At 56.1% G+C, this 16575-nt stretch overlaps 9 protein-coding genes across 9 annotated transcripts; 4 read left to right on the top strand and 5 right to left on the bottom strand.

The window, feature by feature from the left end:
* Positions 1-413: 413 nt before the first annotated feature.
* BCV69DRAFT_300360 (hypothetical protein) lies at positions 414-785 on the bottom strand (the record flags this gene model as incomplete). The annotated part of the gene is made up of 3 exons (XM_025494449.1): positions 414-463; positions 583-684; positions 776-785. The coding sequence occupies 3 exons, from the start codon at positions 783-785 to the stop codon at positions 414-416; spliced, it is 162 nt and encodes a 53-aa protein (XP_025346696.1).
* A 161-nt stretch (positions 786-946) lies between these two features.
* On the top strand, positions 947-3833 carry BCV69DRAFT_313786 (hypothetical protein; the record flags this gene model as incomplete). The annotated part of the gene is made up of 3 exons (XM_025495060.1): positions 947-1472; positions 1569-2967; positions 3055-3833. Exons 1-3 carry the CDS (start codon positions 1113-1115, stop codon positions 3831-3833), a joined length of 2538 nt encoding a protein of 845 aa, XP_025346695.1. The 5' UTR covers positions 947-1112.
* Positions 3834-4839: 1006 nt separating this feature from the next.
* BCV69DRAFT_278247 (hypothetical protein) lies at positions 4840-5507 on the bottom strand (the record flags this gene model as incomplete). Its single annotated transcript, XM_025491196.1, has 3 exons — positions 4840-4932; positions 5001-5230; positions 5309-5507. 3 exons carry the CDS (start codon positions 5505-5507, stop codon positions 4840-4842), a joined length of 522 nt encoding a protein of 173 aa, XP_025346694.1.
* Positions 5508-6237: 730 nt separating this feature from the next.
* On the bottom strand, positions 6238-8539 carry BCV69DRAFT_284160 (fumarate hydratase). The gene is made up of 2 exons (XM_025492948.1): positions 8132-8539; positions 6238-8045 (listed from the first exon to the last, which is right to left on the bottom strand). Exons 1-2 carry the CDS (start codon positions 8132-8134, stop codon positions 6642-6644), a joined length of 1407 nt encoding a protein of 468 aa, XP_025346693.1. The 5' UTR covers positions 8135-8539; the 3' UTR covers positions 6238-6641.
* Positions 8540-8789: 250 nt separating this feature from the next.
* BCV69DRAFT_284158 (FK506 binding protein) lies at positions 8790-9891 on the top strand. Its single transcript, XM_025492947.1, has 3 exons — positions 8790-8937; positions 9063-9156; positions 9244-9891. Exons 1-3 carry the CDS (start codon positions 8872-8874, stop codon positions 9420-9422), a joined length of 339 nt encoding a protein of 112 aa, XP_025346692.1. The 5' UTR covers positions 8790-8871; the 3' UTR covers positions 9423-9891.
* BCV69DRAFT_42108 (hypothetical protein) lies at positions 9621-10850 on the bottom strand. The gene is made up of 3 exons (XM_025495266.1): positions 10564-10850; positions 10201-10466; positions 9621-10097 (listed from the first exon to the last, which is right to left on the bottom strand). Exons 1-3 carry the CDS (start codon positions 10590-10592, stop codon positions 9820-9822), a joined length of 573 nt encoding a protein of 190 aa, XP_025346691.1. The 5' UTR covers positions 10593-10850; the 3' UTR covers positions 9621-9819.
* A 277-nt stretch (positions 10851-11127) lies between these two features.
* Positions 11128-13254, top strand: BCV69DRAFT_261739 (hypothetical protein). Its single transcript, XM_025490704.1, has 2 exons — positions 11128-11256; positions 11349-13254. Exons 1-2 carry the CDS (start codon positions 11193-11195, stop codon positions 13172-13174), a joined length of 1890 nt encoding a protein of 629 aa, XP_025346690.1. The 5' UTR covers positions 11128-11192; the 3' UTR covers positions 13175-13254.
* On the bottom strand, positions 13191-14537 carry BCV69DRAFT_284155 (thioredoxin-like protein). The gene is made up of 6 exons (XM_025492946.1): positions 14459-14537; positions 14306-14389; positions 14082-14205; positions 13668-13977; positions 13520-13583; positions 13191-13419 (listed from the first exon to the last, which is right to left on the bottom strand). Exons 1-6 carry the CDS (start codon positions 14474-14476, stop codon positions 13345-13347), a joined length of 675 nt encoding a protein of 224 aa, XP_025346689.1. The 5' UTR covers positions 14477-14537; the 3' UTR covers positions 13191-13344.
* A 216-nt stretch (positions 14538-14753) lies between these two features.
* On the top strand, positions 14754-16058 carry BCV69DRAFT_290843 (NAD(P)-binding protein). The gene is made up of 2 exons (XM_025493729.1): positions 14754-15624; positions 15717-16058. Exons 1-2 carry the CDS (start codon positions 14881-14883, stop codon positions 15924-15926), a joined length of 954 nt encoding a protein of 317 aa, XP_025346688.1. The 5' UTR covers positions 14754-14880; the 3' UTR covers positions 15927-16058.
* The last annotated feature ends 517 nt before the right edge of the window (positions 16059-16575 follow it).

Here is a 16575-nt window from a genome sequence, read left to right as displayed (position 1 = left end):
GCGATCAGATCAAGGCAAAGGGTGGAGAGCACTCTCAGGGGATTCATGGAATAATGTCATGCACGGAGAAAGGTGAAGAAGCATCGCGCGACAGTTCAAGGATCTGTCCCAACCACCATATGTGACGATTTTACAATATGACCTCATGACCTTGACACTGGCCCCTGAACGTTGAGCTTCGGGGCCCAAGATCCCCCACCTTTGATCAGGCTATCACTCTCTCAGATAGTCGGCGTGATTATCCATGCCGAGCTTGCCAAGTCCTGCGCCTTCATTGGGACCATCCCCACAAGCAATCTCTCTACTACTAAATCGCCTTTAGGCCTCCACAACAATTGAAGCGGTGTAGTAATGTCATTGATTTGGCGTTCGTACAACATCAGCCTCTTGGCTTACACCAGCCAATCTTGCCTTTACTGGTAGCTGAAGAGGGCGCGCCAGATGGGAGCGAGGAGCCAAGGTGCTGCAGGGTTCAGGGGAAGAAAGGAGCAAGAATGGCAAGAGGCAGCAAGGGAGGGTCAGGGTCAGAGAAGAGCTGCCGGGTGGGGCATCGTGGTCTGATCCCAAAGATTCTCTGCTCACCAATGTAAAGGCTGGCGGCAGTGACTGCGAAGCCTCGCAGCTCTCGCCTGGTCTGGCGGACAGCGATGGCCTGCTCTTCGGGCGATGGCTTGGGTGGTGGTCCTGGAGAGAAATGAGGAGGGAGGTAGAAAAGCAGTGGATCAGTACTCGTTTCTCACCGTCAGCGCTTAGCTTCTCTTCTCCGTCTGCTCACCTCCGAACATGATCGTGTCAATTGATTGTGGGTAAGTGGAAGAAGGCGGTGGACGATCTCGGCGGGGTGATTCTGTCCTGCGTGCAGCAGCGAGCGAGCGGCCACCCCGCCAAGCGGAAAGGGAAGAAATTGGCGGAGCCAAGGAGACGAGGCTCAGCAATCGAGGAGTCTACAGATTGCATCAATCAGCCCAAGTAGAGGCATATGTCCCTCCCCGTCTACCGAGCCTTCCTTCCTCAGTCCCTTCTCAGGTCTTTGGCTGCTTGAACCCGGTAGCCGAGCAGCTCATTCGGATTCCCGTCATCTTCTCTTCTCACTCTCGTACCCTTTCGCAGCAATGCCGCCGGCAAAGAAGAGGCGTTCCCCGCTGGACCGCTTCACCGATGCCTCCCCTACCGCAATATCCGCCGGCTTCTCCGCGGCAATGAGCATCGGTCCCCAACCTCGTATGATCCGCAATAACAGCGCCAGTGGTAGCGGCAGTAGAGGAGCAAATGGTGTCATCGGACAAGGGTCCACCTCTGCCGGCAGTAATAATGACTTTGGCTTTGGTGAAGGATTAGCCGGGGATGCTGGTATGCCTGGCATTAGCTGGCTGCAGAACTTGCAGAGCAGCGCTGGCTTTGCAGGAGGGGGCGCAGGGGGTGACTCTACCTTTGGCGATCTTGGTGGTAGTGACGATGACAGCGATGCAGATGTGAGTGGTGCGCTCCGGGAGCCACCCGCACAGATTCAAGAAAGGGGCAGGCAGGCTGACCGCTTCTGACGCTCTACTCACTTCGATGACCCGCAGAATGCTGGAACGTCAAAGCAGGGTCGTAAAGGAGCAAAGAAGAAGGCCCCAAAGCGCAAAAAGGCCACGGAAGATGATGAGGCGCCCGCTAGCGGCAAGTCGGGCGAAGCCGCGGGGGATGAAGATGATGCCGCGGTACTTCGTAAAGCTCAGAATAGGATTGCCCAGAGGGAGTTCAGACAGCGCAAGCAGCAGTACATTCGAGCGCTGGAAGCCAGAGTCGAGCTTCTATCCACCGATCATGATGAGCAGGTGGACCGGTTGCGCTTTGCACTCAGAGGTCTGCTCAGCGAGAACAATACGCTGCGATCCTTACTAGGCTCGCTAGGCAGATTCATCGGAGAGGGCTTGCTCGGAGGACCCTTGCAGCAGGCTGGCCTGACCCGTGAGGAGCTCTTCCGTACCATCAATGGCAGATCAGAGAAGACGATGACAGATGCCTGGCAGAACTGGCCTGGAGCAAAAGAGTGCGAAGCGCTGCGACAATTACGTCAGGAGGCCAATATACCAGTAGATGGTCTGCCCGAGATGCGAGGCTCGCCCGGGCCATCCTCTGGAGATGCACAGAAGGCCGCCAAAAACAGCAAGCGAAGCCAGAAGGGTACTACTGCCGAAGGAACTCCAGCCGCGCAGCCGAGTGGCTCAAGAACTACTCAGCAGTCCCAGACTCCCCAGAATGGTACACCCATGCGCGGCCAGGAGAGCTTCGATGCCTCCGAGGGCTTTGAGTTCTCAATGCTGCCATCGATCAGCACCAATTCACTGGGAGGGTTTTCCCAGCAACAGCAGGTAGCTACGCCTGGCTCTGCGACCAGCGCGGGTGGCGTGACTAATCTCCATCCCTTCAATGGTCCTATGCCTCCCAGTGCCTTTGGCTTCTCGTCAACTATGGACGCGCAGGACGATGCCCTCATGGCAAGCCTGTTCGGAGCTGACGCATTGGCAGATGGCACAAATGCTGCCTCATTCTTCCAATCGAGCAATGGGGGAACTGAGCTGCTTTCGCAGGGCGCAGCAGCCACTTCTTCTCCTGCTGCGTCTTTAGTTCAGACCAATACGGCCCGATCTCTACCGCCCTCGCAGCAAGCAGCAATGCGCGGCTTTGATGCCAACAACGCTCCCAATGGCATCCCTCAGAGCGCTCAAGCCTTCATCGACTCCCTCCGCAATTTTCAAGATGAGAGCGGTTTCCAGCGCATGACTGCCCTTGCTAATCAACTCGCACGCGTGAGGGCCAGCCAAGGCAGGACTGACTTTGTTCCCATTTTCCACCCGGACCCGTCACGGTGTGACTCGGCTGCAAGTGTGGATAGTCAGGATGGGGGAACTTTGCAGAGTGAAGAGGATATGCAGAGGATGACGCAGGCTGCTATTCGGATGTCGTATGAGATGAGCAATTGTGAGTATCGCTAGAGCAGGGGTAGCCAAAGCGCCCCCTTCGACTACGTCAGGCAAAACCACTGACCTTCCTCTCGATGGATCACAGACCGGCGCAACGCATCCTACCACCTCCCCGCCCTCCTACGTCCAACCCACCTACAGCTCACCCGTCCGCACGACCCTATAATCGACAGTGCTCCCTTTCCTTCACTAAGGGACGCTCTGATCCTCAATCGTGCCAATCTAAACCTCGACGAAGTCATGTTTTCCATTCTCTCCTGTGCTAAAGTAGGAGATGGAGACGTCTTTAGTGAAAAGACCTACCAGCTAGATCATGCCTTCCTTTTGAGGTATCCAAGTCTGGCCACACAGGAGACGGTGAATGCGACGAATCGATGGAGGGCGGGGCAGGGCATGGGACCGCTGAGTGGGAGGGAGCTGCATGCTCTTGTAGGGAGTGGAGGAGGAGGAGTGGGGATGAGTGGACCATCCTCCAACAAGGGTAGCTCAAGTACAGGTACAGGCACATCAACGGGGACTGGATCTGGAACTGGAACTGGAACTGGAAGTGGTGCGACAGGTACTGCCGCTTCCACCCCACCAGCAAGCAATGCTAATGGCAGCGGGAGCAGTAGCAGCACGACGAACGCAGGCGGGTCAACTCTTCCTGCAGGAGGTGGAGGGGGAGAGGGAGGGGGAGGGGGAGGGGGAGGGCTGACCAGCAACATTAGCAGCAGCAGCAACAGCACTAAGAACAGTCGTCCAGGCACCCTTTCCAGTGCTGGAGTTGGAGTTGGAGTTGGAGCTGCCCCTGGAAGTGGTCCTCATCTCCACTCCTCCGACATCGGCGCAACGCTCACTCCCGCCGCAGTGGGAAAGGTCTGAGTAGGGAACTAGATCAGAAGAGAAGACAAGAAGAGAGGAGGACGAGGAGGAGGACGATAATGGGGTGGGGTGGGGTGGGACTTGTTGTACACTCTTTCTTACTCTCAACTCCAGGCTCTCAGGCTCCAGGCCCTCAGGCTCTCAGACTCTCAGACACTGAACTCTACAATTGTTCTTCGTTCGTTCATAATCCATTCATCATCAGGTTCACGAGTCATAAGTCACACGTCACGAGTCACGAGTCACAAGTCACGAGTTACACTTCGCGCCGACTTCGCGCCGACGAGCTGTAGAGAACGAGGAAGGGGGACTAGGTTGTGCGTATCATATGAATCTTGACAGAGGCAGAGGCAGACAGGCAGAGGCAGAGGGAGAAGCAGAAGCAGGTAGACTAGGGCGAGGGCATTGGTCCCATGGTCATGCAGGCCATGTAGGGGTAGCAGTTCAGGGCGCGTTCGCACGAGTGACAAAGTGAATCAACCCACATATCAATCAAGTCAGGGGTCGATTGACACTGCAGGTCAGAGTGGCACGATGGTTAGGCTAGGAGGAAAAAGGAAATTGTATAAACAGACGGAAATACCTCCAGGCGGAGCAAGGAGCGAGGAGCAAGAGACAAGGAGCAAGAGACAAGAGACAGGTGGGCACACCCTCGTGGCAGAGCAGGTAGCTTCAAGAAAAGTAAAGTGACCCAGATCGCATCGAGCGATCTTCTTTCACCCGCATTCCCTCTCTCTCTCTTCCCTTCTTGTCGAGCTTAGACTCGAGCTATGCTTAGATCAGAGCAACAAAGGCTGCGCTCACGGCAAAGAGGGCTCCAAGGGACGAGACCACTGCGCCAACAGAAGCGCCCGAGGAAGATGAGGTGGATGCGGCGTTGCTCGTGGTGTTGGTCGCTGAGCTCGAGGCGTTAGTAGCAGACGTCTTTGATGTCATTCCACTCTGTGTAGATGTGCCTGCAGCCGAAGTAGTGGTGTTAGAGGCAGCAGCAGAATCAGTGCTGGAACTACCAGCAGCAGTCGTGGCTGCGCTGCCCGAACCAGTACCAGTGATGGTGGTAGTACCAGCAGCTGTACCTGCTGCTGCGCCTGCAGATCCACTAGCGACAGTAGTGACCGAGTTTGCCAGTGCGCCAGTACCGTAGTAAACGGTCGTTCCATCGCTCACCTCTGACTCGGGTGGGTCGACGGATTCTCCACTGGCAGACTGGATGGTGAAACGAGTGGTCCACGTTGGGTCCTTTTCGTTGCCGTGGGTGTACTGGTAGAAGTAGACGGCACTGTACAGAGTCACGTCGGGGCAGGTGAAGGTGTAGGTGGTGTCTGAAGAGGAAGTTCCATCGAGGCCAGTGGCTACCTTTGCGAGGGAGACCATGGCGAGGTTGGAACCGGTCATGACTGGGCAAAGAAAAGTGAAACGGTAGGGAGAGTCAGCTTTCTGTCTGTTGTGAGATTACTGCCCTGACGGAGACTCACGCTCAATGGTCATGTTCTTCCACGAGCTGCCAGTAGCCGGTGTCCAAGTAGTAGAGCACTGTCCACCAGCAGTGAAGACCTCTCCGGGTCCTGGAGCAGTAGGTGTGACGGTACTGGCTGCTGCAGCTGGCGAGGCGAGAAGAAGCAGAGAAGAGGCCAGAGAGGCAATGGCGCCGAGAGCAAACTTGGTAGAGGACATCTTGATTTGTTCCTTGGGACGTGGGACGAGGGGCTGGTAAGGGGCTAGGATGTGAGGGCTGGTGGGATCTGGTAACGAATGTGGGTTTGTAGAGAGCGAAAAGCGCAACTGTGCTGGGCGAAGAAAAGTGCAAACAATGTGATGCTGAGTGCGGGAAGGTAAGTGGGGTAAAGGGGGAGCAAGAGGGTGATGGGAAGTTGGTAAGGTGAGAAGTAAAAGAAGGACCGAGGGGCAGCGTTTGATGAGGGGGGAGAGCGCAGCCCGGAAGAGAAGCACAGGCAGAGACAAGTCAGGCACAGCAAAGCGGAACCTGATCGACGCTGTCTTCCCGCATCCCCGGGCTGACATTGTTTGGTCTCTCTGTGTTGCCGGGCCTCCAGCCACCAAGGCGGGACAGGAGGAATGTACAATACACTCGCTCACGCTCGATCATGCCACACCACAGCCTCCCATGCACGCTTCACAACCCACCCACTTGCCAAGTCAAGTAAGAAGAAGAAGAAGAACTTCTCCCGAGGGGCCAGGCAAGAGGCAACAGGAGAAGAGAGAGGGGTCCAGGAGGAAGACGACGAGGAAAAACGAGCCCTGGTAGTCCCGTGGCGCAAAGCGGCATCTACCTGCAGAGATCAACACAAGCAACACTTCTAGTCTGCACTGCCCTCTAGTGCCTCTCTCACTCAGTCCTTCACCCCCGAAGCCGGCGGAGCCGCGGAGAACACACGTCACATTCCATTCCATTTGGGCGGGGCGCGGGCGCGGGCCCGGGGCCTGGGACATGCACACCAGCACCCGCCCCGCGCCTGAGGACAAGCCCTTGCGTCGTCCTTCCGCCGACTCATTGCCGATTGCCGAGCCTTTACAGCCAGATCAGTGGGGTGAAGGCGAGAGCGAGGGCGAGGGAAATGGACAAGAATTCGCCGTGGTGTATACAAAGGTAGCTAGCTAATCTGCACAGTTAGTGGACCACTTTCCCCTTGACTGGGCACTTTCGTCGGCAGGCAATTTGGTAATGATTGTGTATATGGGCCGCATCTGCGCTACCCACCCTCAGGAGCAGGACGGCTACAGTAGAGGGAATGCATCGCCGTCTATTCTCCGCCATCTACAAAACAGAGGAACGCCCCACGCCCGCCTCTACTTGGGAGGGTCATCGGGGTACAGCATCAGCTCGGGCCTCACCAGCTCATCGAACTTCTCCGGTGTCAGCGCACCCAGCTCCACAGTCGCCTCCTTGAGCGTCTTGCCCTCCTTGTGTGCCTTCTTGGCACACTTGGCCACCGTGTCGTAGCCCAGGTGCGAGTTGAGGATAGTGGCCAGCATCAATGACTCGTTGAGGATCTTGTGGATGGTGTCACGGTTCGCCTCGATGCCCACAACGCAGTTCTTGGTGAAAGACCTGGCTCCATCGGCCAGCAGGCGGATGGACTGCAGCAGGTTCTTGATCAGGACTGGCTTGAAGACATTCAGCTCAAATTGACCGTAGGAGCCAGCAACGGAGATGGTCGTGTTGTTGCCCATGACCTGTGCAGCCACCATGGTCAGAGCCTCGCACTGCGTAGGGTTGACCTTACCAGGCATAATCGAGCTGCCAGGCTCGTTCTCTGGCAGGCTCAGCTCGCCCAGACCGCAACGAGGACCCGAGCCGAGGTATCGGATGTCATTAGCGATCTTCATGAAGCTCACAGCTACCACATTCAGAGCACCAGAAGCCTCCACAATTGCATCGTGGGCAGCTAGGGCCTCGAACTTGTTGGGAGCAGTCTTGAACTCAACACCAGTGATCTTGGAGATCTCGGCGGCGACCTTGGTGTCGAAGCCCTTGTAGGTGTTCAGTCCAGTACCCACGGCGGTACCACCCTGAGCCAGGAGGCTCAAGCGAGGCAAGACTCCCTTGACTCGGTCAATGCCATTCTCCACCTGCTTGACGTAGCCGCTGAACTCCTGTCCGAGAGTGAGCGGTGTAGCATCCTGCAAATGGGTTCGTCCAATCTTGATGATGTCGTCGAATTCGGCGCGCTTCTTGTCCAGAGCGGCATGGAGCTCCTCCATGGCTGGGATCAGAAGCTTGGTGATCTGCAGCACGGCAGAGACGTGCATGGCAGTGGGGAAGGTGTCGTTGCTGCTCTGGCTCATGTTGACGTGGTCATTAGGGTGGACGGGCTTCTTGCTTCCTAGCTCGCCTCCAAGCATCTCGATAGCTCGGTTGGAGATGACCTCGTTGACATTCATGTTGGACTGGGTACCGGACCCAGTCTGGAAGACAACGAGGGGGAAGTGAGACTCGAGCTTGCCAGAGATGACTTCATCGGCAGCTTCCGAGATGGCCTTGGCCACCTTGGGGTCGAGACCGTAGGTCTGGTTGACGTGGGCAGCGGCCTTCTTCAGCACACCGAAGGCCTGGATCAGAGGCAGAGGCATGCGCTCAGCGGGACCTCCGATGTCGAAGTTCTGAAGAGATCGCTGCGTCTGGGCTCCCCAGTATCGGTCCGCGGGGACCTTGAGGGGGCCGAAGGTGTCGGCTTCTTCACGGTACTCGGACTGAAGGAGATGACGAATGGGAGATGCGAAGAGTGAGACCGGCTGCCTCGTCTCCGGAGGGGCCCGAAAACGTCTATCCCACTCACCATGGCTCTAAGCGAGGTAGCGAAGGTCCTAGATGCAGCAACGGAGGACAGTCTGAGAGGAGTCGCGGCTCGCAGTGAGGCTGATGCAATCTGCTTGTATGGAAGGGGGTTGAAGGAGGAGGCAAGAAGGTGATGATGGAGGTGTGAGAAGAAGGAATGGTGGTAGGATGGGAATCGCGGGTAAGACGGCTTGGCCTGTTGCTCCGATGATGTGTTTCCCACATCACCCAGCCTGGCGCTTTCCGAGATCGACTCTGTCGCTTGCCTTGAAATGCACTCGACGTTGCACTGCGTCCGTGAAACGGAACATCAAGCTGAGCTACTCACTCTAGAGGGTCCAGCTACTGCTGCGGAACGAGATAGGGCGAGTCGAGCTGCCATGTTGCTATGGAGGTGATGGTATACTGTGGGGAAGAAGGAGTGAAATCAGATGGGCCACAGAGCCAAAATTGTCTGCCGCGAAGGCCGCCCGCCATGGCTTGACTCTGTGGTGGCCCCCTAAGCCGATCAGACCCGCATTGCTTCCTGCCCTTCCCGAGTGACACACGTGGCAATTTTAAAGCTCCACCCCTTCTGCTCCTCCACGTTGAGGCCATCGCGGGCACACCAGCGACAGCTCGGGCTTCTTCCTTTTGCTTCTCCCCTTCCTCACAAGTGACTCATCCTACACCAACGGACCATCAGTCATCATTCTCGCCTCTACTCTCTTTCGTCGTACCTTCTCTCAAACAGCCAAAAGAATGGGTGTCACAGTCGAGACCATTTCCGCCGGTGACGGCAAGAACTTCCCCAAGTCTGGAGACAAGGTGGGTAGCGCAGCAGATTGGTCATGACAATCGGAGCAGCCAGATGTCATGTTGGAGCTGCACAGCCTTCGTTGCGCTACGCATTTGATACTGACCCCGCGATATGCCTCACTATACCTCCTCAGGTCTCCATGCACTACGTCGGTACCCTCCAAGACGGCAGCAAGTTTGACTCGTCCCGAGACCGCGGATCTCCCTTCCAGACTCAGATCGGTGTCGGTGAGTATTCCCTTGCAGCTACCCAGCGGTTCCATTGTAAACATCTCACTGACTCTTGGCGCTGTCGTTCCCGCTCCTCTCGCTCAGGTCAAGTCATCAAGGGATGGGATGAGGGTGTTCCTCAGCTCTCCCTCGGACAGAAGGCCAACCTGATCTGCACCCCTGACTACGCCTACGGACCCCGAGGTTACCCTCCCGTTATCCCAGCCAACGCTACCCTCAAGTTCGAGGTTGAGCTTCTGGCCATCAACGGAAAGAGCTCTTAAATCGAAGCTCTGTCAATAAGTGCAGGGTCGAGACAACTAGGGGTAATCTGGAAGGATTGAAAGAAATTTGCCATATCTTGGGCAGTCAGTAATGTCACAATTTCTGACCACCATGAGTTGTGCGTGCTGCTCGTCGCTTGCAATTCTGCTGATGATTTACGGTGATCTAGAGAATTTGTTATGACATTCGAGAGCATGAGGGTCAAATGCGATAAGTAGCGACGAGAGAGTTCGGACGTGAGAAGGCATGACGAATCAGGCAGGAAGGATTTGGAACGATAGGGTATCGGGTGTCGGGTATCGAAGAAATTCGTCAGGTCTTGAAAGGTCGTCATATGGCGCCGATGAGTGAGCGAAGGTTCAGAGTTCTGCACAACATTGCCTCCTCAGGCACATCTCAGTACAGTGTCTTGTCAGTTTGCACCAGACGGTAAGCATGCTCGAGGCTCGCCTTGTACCTCCAGACGAGGAACCATCCGTAGATCTGGAAAACCAAGTCCAGCACCAATGAGGCGGCCACGCCGGTGTAGAAGCTGTGGAACCCATAGTCGCACAGCAGCTTCGGCATGGTAGCACCGGTGCTTGCGTATCCGGCAGTGGCTGAGGCGGGCCAGAGGGCATAGTCGTTTGCGCACTCCCAGGTGAATTGTGTCTGATTCTTGTTGAGCTCATAGACTGCACAGTTGAATGGCGAAGGGTAGGGACGATTGGTCTTGGCATCAGCGTCAGTGCGTGCCTCTACGAATGTTCACGGATATACCCTGTGGACTGGACTCACCCATAACACCAGCCCTAATGGCCACCAAGACCATCAGTGGCGGCCAAACAAAGAAAGTCAATCGCGTCAACATGTACGATCTCGTCGCCAGTCCAGTAATGGCAAGTAGCGCCACTCCAGCTACCAGCAGAGCAACGACGGCGTAGATGTTCCACTCCGGAGACACAAAGTACACAAACGGACCCCAGTAGAACAGGAACACAGCTCCGATGACTGAGTACAGAACAATAAGAACCGTCCAGACAGTCGCGCCGCTCCTCAGGGGGCTCGTGGGTGGGGATGAGGTGTCGTCGAAGTATCAGCTGCGTGGCACGAGCCAGAGTCGAGGCGCATCGGTTGCGGCCTACTCTTTGAACAACTCACAAGATGAGACCACAATTATCGCACCACATGGTGATGTCCGTTCGGGCAAGATGCACTCCCGACTCGTCAGTATAATGACGGGCAGTCCTTGTGACCCGAAAAGCAGTGAAGGCTCAGTGCAGACAGGAAGGGATACGGACGAAAGCCGGTGGTAGGGGTAGATATGGATAGGGGAAGCTGTTCAGGCAAAGGCGAGAGACACTTTGAGGCGAGCAGTATATAAGTTTCGGCCATAGGCGTCGATAGTGGCTTGAGAGTCATTGCGTCCACACTGGAGCAGAGAGGCGGGGAGCATATGCACGTTCTTGGCCATGCCTATGGCAGGATGTCACGCTTCTTACTGCGAGACAGGGGTCTGACCGTAACATGGCACAGTCCTTCTCCATACTTGTGCATGAGCCCTCCCACGCGACAAGCCCCTAGGTGACCTGAACGAGAGGGTACCGAGCGACCAAGCGGGAAGAGGCCCTCGACGCGCTGACGTAAGCAACACGGTCGGAGTTGCCTCTGTCGGGGCCACAGGCAAATTTTGAACCGAGAGTCCGTCAAGCCAAGTTTCCTTCCTGGTACCACGTCTCCGTGCCGTCAATCAGCCTCACCTCCCTTGCCTCAACCTCTGCATATCCATCATGGCTCGAATGAAGAAGAAGGGAGAGTCCGGTGCAGCCAAGAACTACGTGACTAGGAATCAGGGTGAGTGAGAGCCTGAGCGCAGGTCTGATCAATATGCTCCCATCAAAGCTTCAAGCAGCTAACGCCTGTCCCGCTACACATCCTCCCTCCAGCTCTCAAGAAGCTCCAGATTTCCCTTTCTGACTTCAGAAGGCTCTGTATCCTCAAGGGTATCCATCCGCAGCAACCTCGTAATGTCAAGAAAGCCAACAAAGGCTCCACCGCTCCTGCTTCGTTCTTCTATTCAAAGGACATTGCCTACCTGGCTCACGAACCGGTTCTCCGCTCCTTGCGAGAGCACAAGTCCTTCGCCAAGAAGCTCTCGAGAGCCATTGGTAGAAAGGAGTGGGCAGCAGCCAAGAATCTTGAGGACGCGAAGCCTCAGTACTCGCTCGACCACATCATCAAGCAGCGCTACCCCACCTTTGACGAAGCATTGGGAGACATTGACGATGCTCTGTGTATGATTGCCCTGTTTGCCAACTTGCCCGCAAAGATGTACAATCTGCCCGATGGTGTGGTGGACCACTGCTCGAGACTGAAGAGGGAGTGGGACGAGTACATTGTGCGGACAAAGACTCTCCGCAAGACCTTCCTCAGTATCAAGGGCATCTACTTCCAGGCTACGATCAGAGGCAAGGACATCACCTGGCTGGTACCATACCCATTCACACAACACGTACCCCACGATGTTGATTTCCGTATCATGTCTACTTTCTTGGAGCTCTACACCACCCTGCTCTCCTTCATCCTCTTCAAGCTCTGGTCCGACCTGGGCGAGTCATACCCGCCGAAACTCGATGAGCTGCCCTCTGCCAAGTCAGCAGCTACTGCTGGCGAAGGCGAGAGCAGTAAACAGGTCAATGGAGGACAGTCTGCTTCTGGGTTGAGCAAGAAGCTCGTGCGCAAAACCATCAGATCGATTGAGCAAGGAGTGGCTGGGGGTAGCGAGGATGCGGAGCCTGCCGAGGAGGATGACGCAACAGGTGCTGCGCCAACAGAAGACCCTGCCACAGAGTTCACCGCCCCAGCAGGGAAAGCTGGAGTTGACGTCCTGCCCATCGCTTCTAGCTCTTCGTCGGAGTCGAGCAACAATCTCTTCAAATCCTGCACATTCTACCTCGATAGGTCAACGCCTCTTTCCCTTCTTTCCTTCCTCCTCCGGTCCTATGGCTCGCTTGCAACGCGCATCGGCTGGGACCCCATTCTCGCCCCCAACTCACCATTCCAGGAGGACGACAGCCGCATCACACACGTTCTCATTGACCGTCCAGACGTTGCCTCGTCCAGCAAGCGCGAGGGACGAAGGTACGTGCAGCCTCAATGGGTCGTGGACTCTGCCAACAGGAGCAGTCTGCTACCCGAGGAGAAATATGAGGTGGGCAAGACTCTGCCGCCTCATCTGAGTCCCTTCGTAGAGGGAGACCTGGCAGCAGCTGATGCGGAGATGGAGGATGAGGAGGGCGAGGAGGAGGAGATTGTCATTGGCTCCGACGACGAGGATAAGGAAGAGGAGGACCTGGAAGATCTCGAGGAGTCCAGGCCTGCTCTGCAGGCTCTGCTCGCCTCTGCCAGCGATCCCAGCGCTGCACAGTCCCAAGGCCTACTCGACGCTGCAGAGCTCGAGGCCGAAGCGCTCGGTGGAGAGGAAGAGATTGAGAAGTTGCGCGTCACCTGGAACAAGGCGGCGGGAATCAAGGCTCCTTCATCGGCTACCAAGAGCAAGAAGTCTGCCAATGCTGCAGCTCTAACAGAAGAAGAGCGAGAGGCGGACGAGGCAAAGAAGATGGCTCGTGGACTGTTGAGCAACAGACAGAGGAAGTTGTATGACAAGCTCAGCTATACGAAGAACAAGGCCGAGGAGGAGAAGAAGAAGCTGGCGGGTAGGAGAGAGGAGATTAAGAAGGAGGAGAAGAGGAAAGCTAGAGTCGCCAAGTGAGCGTATACTTGGCTCTCGGCTAGATCGTCTCAGCATGTTGGTCGCTTTTGTTACAATGTCATGACCTTTCCCTGTATCCCCGTCTCAATACCGCATTTGATGATGTGAAAGCATTGCATTCCATTGCGAAGAAGGGTCGAAGGAAGTCGTCCACCAATTGGCGAGCCTCTCTAAAGCTTGCTCGCCGATGGCCTTCCATCGGCCATGGGACCCTTGTACGGCTTTTCCAGGAACGCTGCAATTTGCTTTGAGATCAGATTGGTGGGTCGGAGGAAAGACATAAGGGAATGCGTCAGGTTTACTTGTCTGTGAGAGAGTCAAGGTGTCTCTGCGCTGCTGACGTACCTCGGTCCTGTCTGAGCCGAAGAAGCTGACGGAGCGTCCATCTGGTCGTGTGGTGACGATCCATCTACAACGGTCCAGGTATGCATATCATCGATCGTCAGTGGAGGCAACCACCTCTGCATTCTCCTTCCTCCTCATCCCTACTTACGGTGCACCAAACGCTCCCCCATCCTCTACAAGCTTCTTCGCCTCTTCATTCAAAAGAGTCCTCGTCTCCTTCAATCCCGCCCTCTTGACCACCTCTCCCACCTGCCCTTCACTCAACTCTCCCCATTTTTTCAGTTCAGCACCAACTGCCTCGACGGAGAGGAGGTCGAATTCCTCGCCGCTCCAGACACGTTGGAAGAAGTGGGCAGTGGCGGAGTGGAGACGGGTGGGATGGTCGTCTTGCAGGACGCGGAGGGCACACTGCAAGGGGAAAGAGTTGAAAGGAAATTCCTTGGGCATTTTGAGCTTGACTGTAGTCGCAGTGGGGAAAAGAAGGGAGAGGAGTTTCCTCGGTGAGATCGAGGCGTGTCCTCTTTGGAGCGCCCTGGGTTGGTGGTCAGTAAGCGTCACTCACGGCCAAAGAATTGCTCAGCGCGAACCATCTCGCCCCCCATGTGCTTGCCCTTGTTGGGTACGGTGAGCGGCGGTTTATTCTGAGCATTCTTCATCACGTAGCCCAAGTTGATAGGCTTGAGCTCCTGCAAGGTAGAGGACGTAAGTGGGGCCGAGGTGAGTTGAAGCAAGCAGAAGACTGTCAGAGCACATCATCAATCGAAATCTCCCCGCTCAGTTGCTCACCATCTCCATATTCCACAGCTTGACATAGCGGGTGAGCGTCACAAAGGCCACGTAACTCCATGGCGAGACAATGTCGTAGTGAAGCTGCGTGGAGGAAGGTGGATCAGGTGGTGAGCGAGCTGCAGTGCGAAATTGTACATGAGGCTGACTCACGACGAGGCGGGAGCTCATGACTGGGAGATTCCTGTGGTTGGTCCAATCGCTGTTTGCTGTATGCTCAGAGGTTGTCACACTCGAAGGCAGGGTTTGGTATCAAAGTAGTCGATGCGAAGGATGCAGTCAGCGGTATCCTTCGTTGGCTTTGCCTTCCCTTAGAGAGCGGCTGCCGTTTCCCCGCATTTCCAGGCCGCCCGGAGATCCGGACCGGATGCCGAAAAGCCGATCGAGTCGAGCGAGCGGGGGGGGCGTGTGAGGTCTGTGCACGCGACCCTCGTGTGGATGTGGTACACTAGATTCTCACTGAAGCCGCAAGTCGAAGGCACTCACCAAGTCGGGCTGAGCATCCCGTCAAGAAAGACATTGCTTTCCCTGGTCGATACTAGAGAGGCACTATCTGGGCTCGAAGAGCCATCAAGATGTCAGCCCCCTCACCTACAGCTCCAGGCCGGAATGACCTCCTCCACCGTCCCCTCCCATCCTCGCCTCCTCCTCCACCTCTCCCGCTAGGTCTCACACCTCTGCATGGTCCTCCTCGACATGAGCATCTAGTGCTGATTATCGGCGTGGGTCCAGGAATGGGTCTGTGCATCGCACAGCACTTTGCTGCACAGGGGTACGCGACTGCTCTTCTTAGTCGAGATGTCCAGCGTCTAGAAGGGTGGGCGAGAGAGCTGGATGTGGTGGCTAAGGAGCGTTTGCGCCGGGATAGGGAGGAAGCAAACCAATCTGGGAGTCAAGGCAAAGCAGAAGAGGCAGCACCTTTGAGTAGAGGAGTCTTCTGCGACGTACTCGATCCGGATAGCGTCCTCACGGGTATCCGGAGCGCACTGCAGCTCTTCCCCGGTCGTAAGCTGGGCACAGCCATTTACAATGCCTCTGTGAGGGTCAAGCGCCCATTTCTGGCGCAGACAGAGGCGCAAGTGAGGGATTCGTTTCAGGCGAGCATCATGTCGTCTTTTGTGTTCATGAAGGAGTGTGTCACGCTCATGAAGGGAGGGGAAGAGGGCGTAGGAGGGGCTGGGACGGGATCAGGAGGAACAATCCTGGCGACGGGCGCTACATCTGCCACAAGAGGAAGGGCGTCATTTGCTGCCTTTTCCATGGGCAAGACTGGGCTGAGACGGATATGCGAAGTAGCGGCTCGAGAGCATGGCAAGGATGTGAGTATCGCCCGGGCGGTGTGACTGATGTATTCTCTTTTCTCAATGATTCAAGGCCGCTGACAAAGTCCTCTCCCCTCGCCTACCTGAAGAACATTCACATCGCTCACATCGTCATCGACGGTCTGATCGACTCGTCAGCAGCTCGCAAACACCTGGGCCTGTCAGACTCCGAATACTTCCATGATGATACGGTTGTGGATCCCAGAGAGGCGGCCAAGGCATACCTCTTTCTGGCACAGCAAGCCCCGTCGGCTTGGACCTTTGAGATGGACCTGCGCCCGGCGAGGGAGCACTTTTGATCAGGGAGGAGAAGTGGATCAGGCGGATCATGTATATGCGTGACAGGTCGAGGCTGAGCCAAGGGGCGCAGTGGATATGTTGTACAATTGATTATGTGTCATGAAGCCATGGTAACTGACTGACTTGTCTCCAAATTGCTGCGAGAAGCAGGTGTACAGTGAGTCAAGGTACTCGGTCATCTGATTCAGGCACGTGACGCCTCGCGAGTGACCTTGGCTAGTCGAGTGCAGGCCGTAGCTCTTGTCACAAGGAGTAAAGAAGGGAGGGTGCTTTCAGACGGGGCACACAGTATCTGAGCTGATGGCATTTGATTGTTACCGGCAAGAGGCACGTAAAAGGACTATCAGGACGCGTGAATTCCCGACTGACAGCGGGAAGACGCGGGTCGAGGACAAGATGGCTGGAGCGCGTAGAGTGGGTTGAGGGATACGGGCGGTGTGGGCCAGATGTCAGCAACTGGCGCTGCAGTCCCTGCTACTGAGTCACCGGCGCCGGGTATCCTCAGGTGTAGCAAAGTGGTGTGGAGGAGCCGAGGGGGGGCTGGGCAAGACTGGACGGGGAGCGGGTGCGCCCGAGTGTGTGTAGGTGGGTGCGTGTGTGTGGGCTGCAGGAGGATGGAGCGGAAGTGGGACCAAGTAGGAAAGGACG

This window comes from Pseudomicrostroma glucosiphilum (assembly GCF_003144135.1).
Source record: "Pseudomicrostroma glucosiphilum strain MCA 4718 unplaced genomic scaffold BCV69scaffold_11, whole genome shotgun sequence".
Taxonomy (NCBI): Eukaryota; Fungi; Basidiomycota; class Exobasidiomycetes; order Microstromatales; family Microstromataceae; genus Microstroma; species Microstroma glucosiphilum.
This window is presented reverse-complemented; position numbering and strand designations above follow the sequence as displayed.

What these genes read in the sequence shown, in the direction of transcription:
- BCV69DRAFT_261739 (XM_025490704.1), top strand. Translation starts at nt 11,193, where the DNA reads ATGGCTCGAATGAAGAAGAAGGGAGAGTCCGGTGCAGCCAAGAACTAC. An exon ending in CTACGTGACTAGGAATCAGG is followed by an intron (nt 11,257 to 11,348) that starts GTGAGTGAGAGC and finishes TCCTCCCTCCAG; the next exon opens with CTCTCAAGAAGCTCCAGATT.
- BCV69DRAFT_42108 (XM_025495266.1), bottom strand. Translation starts at nt 10,592, where the DNA reads ATGTGGTGCGATAATTGTGGTCTCATCTT. An exon ending in GATAATTGTGGTCTCATCTT is followed by an intron (nt 10,467 to 10,563) that starts GTGAGTTGTTCA and finishes CCCACCCACGAG; the next exon opens with CCCCCTGAGGAGCGGCGCGA. An exon ending in CATTAGGGCTGGTGTTATGG is followed by an intron (nt 10,098 to 10,200) that starts GTGAGTCCAGTC and finishes TCAACTGTGCAG; the next exon opens with TCTATGAGCTCAACAAGAAT.
- BCV69DRAFT_284155 (XM_025492946.1), bottom strand. An exon ending in AGCTGTGGAATATGGAGATG is followed by an intron (nt 14,206 to 14,305) that starts GTGAGCAACTGA and finishes TCTACCTTGCAG; the next exon opens with GAGCTCAAGCCTATCAACTT. An exon ending in CGCTGAGCAATTCTTTGGCC is followed by an intron (nt 13,978 to 14,081) that starts GTGAGTGACGCT and finishes CTGCGACTACAG; the next exon opens with TCAAGCTCAAAATGCCCAAG.
- BCV69DRAFT_290843 (XM_025493729.1), top strand. Translation starts at nt 14,881, where the DNA reads ATGTCAGCCCCCTCACCTACAGCTCCAGGCCGGAATGACCTCCTCCAC. An exon ending in CTCGAGAGCATGGCAAGGAT is followed by an intron (nt 15,625 to 15,716) that starts GTGAGTATCGCC and finishes GCCTACCTGAAG; the next exon opens with AACATTCACATCGCTCACAT.
- BCV69DRAFT_284158 (XM_025492947.1), top strand. Translation starts at nt 8,872, where the DNA reads ATGGGTGTCACAGTCGAGACCATTTCCGCCGGTGACGGCAAGAACTTC. An exon ending in TCCCCAAGTCTGGAGACAAG is followed by an intron (nt 8,938 to 9,062) that starts GTGGGTAGCGCA and finishes ATACCTCCTCAG; the next exon opens with GTCTCCATGCACTACGTCGG. An exon ending in CCAGACTCAGATCGGTGTCG is followed by an intron (nt 9,157 to 9,243) that starts GTGAGTATTCCC and finishes CCTCTCGCTCAG; the next exon opens with GTCAAGTCATCAAGGGATGG.